The 10,465-nt window shown below is 46.4% G+C and overlaps 1 protein-coding gene across 1 annotated transcript; it reads left to right on the top strand.

The window, feature by feature from the left end:
- Nucleotides 1-1,068: 1,068 nt before the first annotated feature.
- LOC144485820 (uncharacterized) lies at nt 1,069-10,120 on the top strand. Its single transcript, XM_078203900.1, has 2 exons — nt 1,069-1,158; nt 8,450-10,120. Exon 2 carries the CDS (start codon nt 8,774-8,776, stop codon nt 10,118-10,120), a length of 1,347 nt encoding a protein of 448 aa, XP_078060026.1. The 5' UTR covers nt 1,069-1,158; nt 8,450-8,773.
- Nucleotides 10,121-10,465: the final 345 nt, after the last annotated feature.

Raw genomic sequence — 10,465 nt, 5'->3', positions numbered from 1 at the left:
TGCCATAAAAGGAGTGAGAGGGGAAACGTTATAAAAGCTTTGAAACCATTGCATGGTCCTGCAGCAGAACTTTAAGAAATGGAGCACAGCAGATCACCAATTCTCAATATTTCATTAATTTACCTCAAATGCTAACAATGTTATTTTGAATTAACTGTATGTAGTTTCAATGGCGGTTATTACCCAGCATCCGTTGCGGGTGTGAAAGTGCCCTATTCACGCTACAGGAGCCCAGTACGCAGACGCAGCGTTGTATCTGGGGCATGCGCATAGTCACTTTGCTCGGAGCCCTGCGAGTGTGGAGATGCTTATTTCAAGGGGTGAGAGTCGGTGGGGCGGAGGGAGGAATGGAGCCGGGAGTTGGGGTGGGGAGGGAGCAGAGGCTTCATAAACATCTGCTGTAGGCCGCAAGGTCTGAATAAGAGCCTTCCGGTCCCGGGTTTGCAGCTGCGGGGATTTTATCCGGGATCAGGCCCAGTGCCGCGGCCGCCATCTTTGTTTAGCGGGGAGCAGAGCGCATGCGCGGCCAGTGGGCGGAGCTTCAGGATTTGGGTGTCCAGGAGAGACAATGTTTGAGTCATTGACTGACAGGCCGGGTTCATGGATGCTGCCTTTCACCTTCTCAATTTGGAGCGGCGGCTCGCCGTCTTTTATACACTTTAATCATACAGACATTAGCGGTTACTTCGTCGTTAACTTTGGGTGATTACATGTATTTAGCCAATTGGGCTCCCCTAGCAACAACTGACCTCCAATCACATTCCTTCAAAAACAGCCGTTTGCAAAAACCCACAACTTCTTGTTTCGGTTCCGCTTTATCTGAAGCTAAACGGACCATCTGGACCTCGCGGTCTGGTTTTTTTTGTCTGTTCCGTATTTTTTATACAATAACAGGATGTAGCTCAAAGGTTAGTTCGTTATTTAGTCAGCAACAGAATGATCTTTGTTAACCACAGGATAAGTGCTGGGTGCAGCCGGTCCCTGTAGTCACGCACGCATTAACTTTCAAAGGTCACAGTCTTAATTTCACTCCAACAATCACATCTCATTTATCAAAAATCCAATGAGCATAGATGTACCCTGCCGAACCTTTCCTCATAAAACAGACCCCTTCATGCCCGAAATCAGCTCGTGAACCTTGTCTGAATTGCTTCCAATGTAAGTATATTCCATCTTAAGTAATCTTATGCTAGAAAACAGGAGGGGAGAATGTTATGGATTTATATTCGGGACTGACAAATGACTGTTGGGGGTGACACAGTGGTTAGCACTTCTGTCTCATAGCGCCAGAGACCCGGTTCAATTCCAGCCTCGGGTGATTGTCTGTATGAGTTTGCACATTCTCCCTCTGTCTGTGTGGGTTTCCTCTGGGTGCTCTGGTTTCCTCCCACACTCCAAAGAGTGGGTTGATCGACTATGCTAAATTGTCCCTTTGTGTCCCAAGATGAGGGGGAAGGAAAGGATTAGTGATGTACGTACATCAGGTTACAGGGATAGGGCCTGAGTAAAGGTGCTCTGTTAGAAACTTGGTGCAGACTCGATCGGCTAAAAGGCCTCCTTCTGCATTGCAGAGATTCTGTGGTTTTGGAATCTCCTTTTACAGATGGTTAGAAAAAGAGGATTTTTACAGCAATCTCAAGCCCCCAAAAAATGTGTATTTCTTAATTTCAAGCCACAATTGACACATGACTCTTGTAATCTCCTTTTGCAGGGAGTTAGAATATTTGAAGATTGCAATTTTTCTCTGATTCCAGTGCTTCTGACATCTTGTGTTTCAGCAGGTTGGATAACTGAGTGAATCCTTTCCCACACACAGAGCAGGTGAATGCCCTCTCCCCAGTGTGAACTCCCTGGTGTGTTTGTAAATGGGATAACTGACTGAATCCCTTCCCACACACAGGGCAGGCGAATGGTCTCTCCCCAGTGTGACTGCACCGATGAGTTTCCAGTGCAGATGGGTACCTGAATCCTTTCCCACAGTTCCCACATTTACACAATTTCTCCATGGTGCGGGTGTCCTTGTGACTCTCCAGGCTTGACAATCAGTTCAGTTACAACATAACATGGGTGCGGTCTCTCTGCTGCAATGTATTTTCAGGCTGTTTAACTGGTTAAAGTTCTTTCCACAGTCACTCAGGTGTGTGCATGTTTCAGTGTGTGTGTGTCTCGGTGCTTTTCCAGTCACACATGTTCAAAATCTCCTGAAGCAGAGAAACATTTCCATTCTAGATTCAAAGGTTGATGATATTCAGGTCCCAATGAACTGAGTGACGATGTTAGATTTCGATGTGAAGTTTGGTTTGATATTCGTCTTTAAATTTTCGCCTTCTGATATCCTGCAAAAGGAATTTACAAAATTCATCAGTGTCAGTACAGGACAGAAATTCAGAACAGACAGTTCCAGTTTCTATGGAGCATTCTTTCCTCTCTCATTCTCCAAAAGCTGTAAATCTCCATCCCACACACTCTCCCTCCATTCTCACTCTGCTGTATCTAATATTCACCCTCCCAATTCTCCTGAAGGTGCTGATTGAGGCTGATTGACAGATCCATGCTCACTGCTTCCTGTTCTGGACACAGAGAGCTGGAAATCTCCATGCAGGCTGCCAAACAGGAACATGTCTACCTGACCGGCCGAACAATGTGTGGAATATACAGACTGGATTCACTTCCTTTCCCTTCCCTTCAGTTGCTGCAAGTCCCCAATTTCCCCCAGAATGAGAAAAGAAATGGAAAGGGGGAAACATTGATTTCCTCCCAGATGTTGCCCAGAGGAGGAAATTTCACTCTGAAGCTCATTGGACAACTTCCGTATTGTGACATCACAATGGAGCCTGCCTGAATCAGCCAATAGGAATCACTGTGCTCCGCGGTGACGTCTCCGGGTTCCAGTGCGCAGGCCCGGGCGCGCGGACCCGGGAGCCCCGCCCCCACCCATTGTTCCCCTCCCCCTCCACCGACTGGAGCCAAGGTTTCCAGGCAACCGGTTGGCGGCTCCAGCCAGAGCGAGAAGCTGCTCGGTGATCGCCCCCCCCCCCCCCCCCCCCCCCCCCCCCCCCCACCCAAAAAACTGGACTGTGCATGTGCAAGGGAGAGGGGAAGCTGCGCATGTTCCGGGGAGTGCCCACCCCCCAGACCTTTATGCTTGAAGTGTTGACCAATGGAAAGAGTTGGAGGACCGGAAGGACTCTGGTCCTCCAGCAATCAGAGCGCAGGCTTTGTGTGAATGAAGATTGAGCTTCAGACAGACTGAAACTTCCTCCCCTCTCCAACATCTGTGAGTAAAATACCAAACGAGAAAATGCTGGAAAATCTCAGCAGGTCTGGCAGCATCAGTAAGGAGAGAAAAGACCTGACCTTTCGAGTCCAAGCTTTGAGATTTTCCAGCATTTTCTCTTTTGGTTTCAGATTCCAGCATCCGCAGTAATTTGCTTTTATCCTGTGAGTAAAACACTTTCTTTTGTCCCCCTTTTCCATTTCTTTTCTCATTCTGGGGGAAATTGGGGACTTGCAGCAACTGAAGGGAAAGAAAAGGAAGTGAATCCAGGGAGGCTGCAGACTCTGAGCAAAACACCATTAGTTTTTAAATAGTTCTGGAAAAAGATAAGGCGTGTCCACAGGTTCAAACCCTAAACTGGAGTAGGGCCAATTTTGTCAGCATTAGGTAGGATCCAGCAGATTTCGATTCGGTGAGTTTGTTTGAAGGGAAAGGAATGACTGGCAAATGTGAGGCTTTTAAAAGTGTGATAAAGAGTCCAGGAGTAGTATATTCCTGTTAGAGTGAAGGGAAAGAATGATAAATATAGGGATCCCTGGCTGACAAGGGATATTGAGGCTCTGGCCAAGTAAAAGAAGGAAGCATACATTGGGTTTAGGCAATCGGGGACAAGTAAATCCCTCAATGTCTGGAACAAGCTGCCACAGGTAATAGTAGAGACTGGTACACTTGTCTTTTAAAAAGCATTTAGACAGTGACATGAGTAAGATGACTATCGAGGGATATGGGTGACACGCAGGCAATTGGGATTTGCTGAGTCATTAAAAAAAGGGTGGCATGGAGAAGTTGGGCCGAAGGGCCTGTTTCCATGCTGTAAACCTCTATGACTATAAAACGTGTAAGGGAACACTTGAGAAGAAATCAGAAGGGCAAAAAGAGGGTATGATATGGATCTGGCAGGTAAGGTTGAAGAAAATCCCAAGAGGTTCTGTAACTATACTGAGAGTAAAACGGTGGCTCGAGAGAGAGAGAATAGGTTCCCTTAAAAATCAGCATGGCCATCTGAGCATGGAGCCACAGGAGATGGGTGAGATTTTTAATGGATATTTCTCCTTGGTGTTTACTGAGGGAAACATGATGGGTGCTAAAGCAATAAGGGAAACAAGTGGTGATGTCTCGGGCCACACGCATATTACTAGGGAGGAGGTATTGCAGCCCTGAAGTGCGTTAAGGTGGATAAATCTTCTGGGCCTGATCAATGCCTCTATTTCTCAGGAGACGAAGGAAATTTGGCATTTCTTCTACGACTCTCACCAACTTTTACAGATGCGCCATCGAGAGCATTCTTTCTGGTTGTATCACAGCTTGGTATAGCTCCAGCTCTGCCCAAGACCACAGGAAACTACAAAGTCATAGAGTCATACAGGTTTACAGCATGGAAGCAAGCCCTTTGGCCCAGCTTGTCCATGCTGCCCCTTTTTTTAACCCCGAAGCTAGTCCCAATTGCCCGTGTTTGGCGCATATCCCTCTATACCCATCTTACCCATGTAACTGTCTAAATGCTTTTTAAAAGACAAAATTGTACCCGCCTCTACTACTACCTCTGGCAGCTTATTCCAGACACTCACAACACTCTGTGTGAAAGAAATTGCCCCTCTGGACCCTTTTATATCTCTTCCCTCTCACCTTAAACATATGCCCTTTAGTTTTAAACTCCCCTACCTTTGGGAAAAGATATTGACCAGCAGGTCTATGCCCCTCATTATTTTACAGACCTCTATAAGTTCACTCCTAAGCCTCCTACACTCCAGAGGAAAAAATTCCCAGTCTATCCAGCCTCTCCTTATAACTCAAACCATCAAGTCATGGTAGCATCCTAGTAAATCTTTTCTGCACTCTTTCTAGTTTAATAATATCCTTTCTATAATAGGGTGACCAGAACTGTACACAGTATTCCAAGTGTGGCATTACCAATGTCTTTTACAACTTCAACAAGACGTCCCAACTCCTGTATTCACTGTTCTGACCAATGAAACCAAGCATGCCGAATGCCTTCTTCACCACTCTGTCCACCTGTGACTCCACTTTCAAGGAGCTATGAACCTGTACCTCTAGATCTCTTTGTTCTGTATCTCTCCCCAATGCCCAACCATTAACTGAGTAAGTCCTGCCCTGGTTCAATCTACCAAAATGCATCACTTCGCATTTGTCTGAATTAAACTCCATCTGCCATTCGTCAGCCCACTGGCCCAATTGATCAGGATCCCATCGCAATCCTCAATAACCTTCCTCACTGATCACTATGCTACCAATCTTGGTGTCATCTATAAACTTACTAACCATGCCTACTAAATTCTCATCCAAATCATTCCTAAATTCTCATCCAAATCATTAATATAAATGACAAATAACAGACCTCCAGTTTGAAAAACAACCCTCCACAACTATCCTCTGTCTTCTGTCACCAAGCCAATTTTGTATCCATTTGGCTACCTTACCCTGGATCCCGTGAGATTTAACCTTATGCAACAACCTACCATATGGTACCTTGTCAAAGGCCTTGCTAAAATCCATGTAGACAACATCAACTGCACTGCCCTCATTTACCTTCTTAGTTACCTCTTCAAAAAACTCAATCAAATTTGTGAGACATGATTTTCCACTCTCAAAGCCTTGCTGACTGCCCCTAATCAGTCCTTGCATCTCTAAATTCCTGCAGATCCTGACTCTCAAAATACCTTCTAACAACTTACCCCCTACAGATGTGAGGCTCACCGGCCTCTCGTTCCCATACTTTTACCTGCAGCCCTTTTTAAACAAAGGCACAACATTTGCCACCCTCCAATCTTCAGGCACCTCACCTGTGACTATTGATGATTCAAATATCTCTGCTAGGGGACCCATAATTTCCTCCCTAGCCTTCCACAATGTCCTGGGATACACTTCATCAGTTCCCGGGGATTTATCTACCTTGATGCGCTTTAAAACATCCAACACCACCTTCTCTGTTATATGTGCACTCCTCAAGTCATCACGATTTATTTCCTCGAGTTCCTTAATATCCATGCTTTTCTCAACAAAGTGTTTCTCAAAGGATTGTGAATGAAGCCCAGTCCATCACCCAAACCTGCCTCCCATCCATTGACTCTGTGTACACATCCGGTTGCCTCGGAAAAGCAGCCAGCATAATCAACCCTCGCACCCCGGAGATTCTCTCTTCCACCTTTTTCCTTTGAGGGAACGATACAAAAGTCTGAGCTCACGTACCAACCAACTCAAGAACAGCTTCTTCCCTGTTGCCATCAGACTTTTGAATGGACCTACCTCGCTCTAAGTTGATCTTTCTGTCCACCTTAGCTATGACTGTAACACTACATTCTGCACTCTCTCCTTTCCTTCTCTATGAACTGTATGCTTTGTCAGTATAGCCACAAGAAACAATTCTTTTCACTGTATACTAATACGTGTGACAACAATAAATCAAATCAAGTGCATCCTTGGATCTTGTGGGAGTTTGGGGAAGAAATTGCAGAGGGTCTTGCAGAGGTATTTGCTTCATCCCTTTCCACTGACAAAGTTCTGGAAGACGAGAGATTGGCTAATGTTGTTCCATTGTTTAAGAAGGGTTGCAAAGAGAAGCCTGGTAATTACAGGCCGGTGAGCCTGACAACAGTGGCGGGTAAGTTACTGGAGAGGATTCTGACCAACCTTTGGATAGTCAAGGTCTGGTTAGGGAGAGTTGTCAGAGATCCTGGGTCACAGCAACTTTAGGCATTCTTAGTCGACTTGAGTACAAACAGCACTGGACACCACGCACAATCGAATGTGGGGCCTTTAATAACTTGTGCACAATGAGAAACCCTGTGCAGCTGTCCCGCAAGTGGTTCTGATGTTACAGAAAAATAACTTGGCAATAATAGTCAATTACAGCAAATCAGAAACCAGGAATGTTTCTAATCCTTCATTGACGGACATATTCGCCAATTAAATCCTAGCTTTTCACTCTTTCACATTCAAAATTGACTTCTGCTCATCTTTTATTTGCATAGCATATCCCCATATCTCGCCTTTGGTATTTGTTATGGAGAAATCTGGTCTTGCTCACCCTCTGGTGAAGGCCGAAAAGCAGAATGTTCTGGGGCCTACGTAGGTGAAGATTAGCCTGTTCGTGCTGAAATAGCAGACACTGACTCCTTTGAAGGTCTGCAAGCCGAAAAACATTTTCACTCGCTGTTACAGAGAAGGCAGGAAACTATAATCTGAGCATTTCCACATAGTCAGCCCTGCTTCGTGCATGTGTTAGAGTGGGCCAAGGCTGAGGCAGCTGTCCTATATATATTTATAGAGAGAGAATAGACCAACGTTTCGAGTCTGGATGACCCTTTGTCAGAACTCTGATGAAGGGTCATCCAGACTTTAAATGTTGGCTCTATTCTCTCTCCACAGATGCTGTCAGACCTGCTGACATTTTCCAGCATTTTCTGTTTTGGTTTAAGATTCCAGCATCCGCAATATTTTGCTTTTATATGTATTTATATATCCAAATGTGCTATGTTAACAAAATGGACCGTTACTAACCGAAATATAAAGCATCATGTGATTTAGCTGACTTGACCATATTCCTATAGTTATTCAGTCATTAAAGACACAGTCATGGAGCATTAAACTTGCCTCGCAGGGCCCCTTGTATCAGCACACAGGCAGCTGCTTTGTGAGACTGCGAGCAGCACAGACAAGTCAGAGATAAGAGTGTCCTGAGAAGAGAGATTCATTGTGAAGGCTCAGGGACGGTTGATCAGATGTAAGAACTCTATGATTCTAATGAACATTCTTTCCTCTCTCGTTCCCCAAAAGCTGTAAATCTCCATCCCACACACTCTCCCTCCATTCTCACTCTGCTGTATCTAATATCCACCCTCCCAATTCTCCTGAAGGTGCTGATTGAGGCTGATTGACGGATCCATGCTCACTGCTTCCTGTCCACCACACACAAATCATAAGAAACAGGAGCTGCAGTTGGCCATTCAGCCCATCGAATTGCCTCAACCATTCATTGAAAATTGGCTGATCTACCACAGCATCATTTCCCACGCTATCCACCAGATGGAGAGAGAAAAGAGCCAATGTTTCGAGTCTGGAGAGAGGAAAGAATGTTCCATAGAAACTAGAATTGTGTGTTCTGAATTTCTATCCTGCACTGACACTGATGACTTCTCTAAACTTGTTTTACAGGATATTGAAAGAGGAATCACAGGCTGAAATCTCAAACGTCACATCTAGATCTGACAGTCACATTCCTTGGGACCTGAATAACATTGGCCTTTGAATCGAGGAGAAATGGTTGTCCGGCCTGATGACTTGAAAAGATTTCAAACATTAATGTGACTGTAAAAGCGCCAACACATTGCCACACAGGAGTGAGAGTGTTCCAGTGCACTGAGCTTGAACCAGTTACACAGCCTGAATAAATATCACACCATTCACAGCGGGGGTGGGGGGACTGTTCTGTGTGTGGACGAGTCTTCAACTGAAGAGAGAGGCAAGGACACCTGCACCATGGAGAAACCATGGAAATGTGCAGACTGTGGGAAGGGATACAGATACCCACATGAGCTGGAAGCTCATCGGCGCAGCCACACTGGGGAGAGACCATTTACTTGCTCTCAGTGTGGGGAGGGATTCACTCGGTTATCTCACCTGCAGGCACACCAGCGAGTTCATACTGGGGAGAGACCATTCACCTGCTCTCAGTGTGGGAAGGGATTCACTCAGTTATCCAGCCTGCAGGCACACCAGCGAGTTCATACTGGGGAGAGACCGTTCACCTGCTCTCAGTGTGAGAAGGGATTCACTGATTTATCCAGCCTGCGGAATCACCAGCGAGTTCACACTGGGGAGAGGCCGTTCACCTGCTCTGAGTGTGAGAAGGGGTTCAGTCAATTAGCTAACCTGCAGAGACACGAGCGAGTTCACACTGGGGAGAGACCATTCACCTGCTCTCAGTGTGAGAAAGGATTCACTGATTTATCCACCCTGCGGAGACACCAGCGAGTTCACACTGGGGAGAGGCCGTTCACCTGCTCTCAGTGTGAGAAGGGATTCAGTCAATTATCTAAGCTGCAGACGCACCTGCGTGTTCACACTGGGGAGAGACCGTTCACCTGCTCTCAGTGTGAGAAGGGATTCACTGATTTATTCACCCTGCGGAGACACCAGCGAGTTCACACTGGGGAGAGGCCATTCACCTGCTCTCAGTGTGGGAAGGGATTCAGTCAATTATCTAACCTGCAGACACACCAGCGAGTTCACACTGGGGAAAGGCCATTCACCTGCTCTCAGTGTGAGAAGGGATTCTGTCAGTTATCCAGCCTGCAGGCACATCAGCGAGTTCACACTGGGGAGTGGCCATTCACCTGCTCTCAGTGTGGGAAGGGATTCAGTCAATTATCTAACCTGCAGACGCACCAGCGAATTCACACTGGGGAGAGACCATTCACCTGCTCTCAGTGTGGGAAGGGATTCACTGATTTATCCACCCTGCGGAGACACCAGCGAGTTCACACTGGGGAGTGGCCTTTCACCTGCTCTCAGTGTGGGAAGGGGTTCAGTCAATTATCTAACCTCCAGACGCACCAGCGAATTCACACTGGGGAGAGACCGTTCACCTGCTCTCAGTGTGGCAAGGGATTCACTGATTTATCCACCCTGCAGAGACACCAGCGAGTTCACACTGGGGAGAAACCATTCACCTGCTCTCAGTGTGGGAAGGGGTTCAGTCAATTATCTGACCTGCGGACACACCAGCGCATTCACACTGGGGAGAGGCCATTCACCTGCTCTCAGTGTGGGAAGGGATTCAGAGTTTCATCCCACCTGCTGAGACACCAAAAGGTTCATGAGTGATTCCAGGGCTTTGGATTCTGCTGTTATTGTTTCTGCTCTCAATTACATCCAGGACTGCATTTTGTTCATTCTCACAGTTGGTCATTGGGGAGGGTCGGAGGGTTTCTTTCTGCTGGACTGGTCGGTCTCACGACTTTGCCTCCAGTGGGCTGATGCTCTTTGAGTCTTGTTGCGAATACCTGGTTTCAGATTTCTCAAGGATCACAGAGTGACAGTGTTAGGAAGTTCAGAGATATTTAGTCAGCATTTCTGTTTGAAACGCCCCAAATGTCCAACCAATTTCCTTTGTAATTGTTTATTGTCCTTCACCCTTGTAGGCAGCGAGTTCCAGGTCATAACCATTCG

The sequence above is a fragment of the Mustelus asterias genome, unplaced genomic scaffold (genome assembly GCF_964213995.1).
Source record: "Mustelus asterias unplaced genomic scaffold, sMusAst1.hap1.1 HAP1_SCAFFOLD_221, whole genome shotgun sequence".
In the NCBI taxonomy this organism is placed as follows: Eukaryota; Metazoa; Chordata; class Chondrichthyes; order Carcharhiniformes; family Triakidae; genus Mustelus; species Mustelus asterias.
Note: the sequence above shows the minus strand (reverse complement) of the source record. Positions and strands in the feature narration are given on the sequence as shown.

What these genes read in the sequence shown, in the direction of transcription:
- LOC144485820 (XM_078203900.1), top strand. Translation starts at nt 8,774, where the DNA reads ATGGAGAAACCATGGAAATGTGCAGACTGTGGGAAGGGATACAGATAC.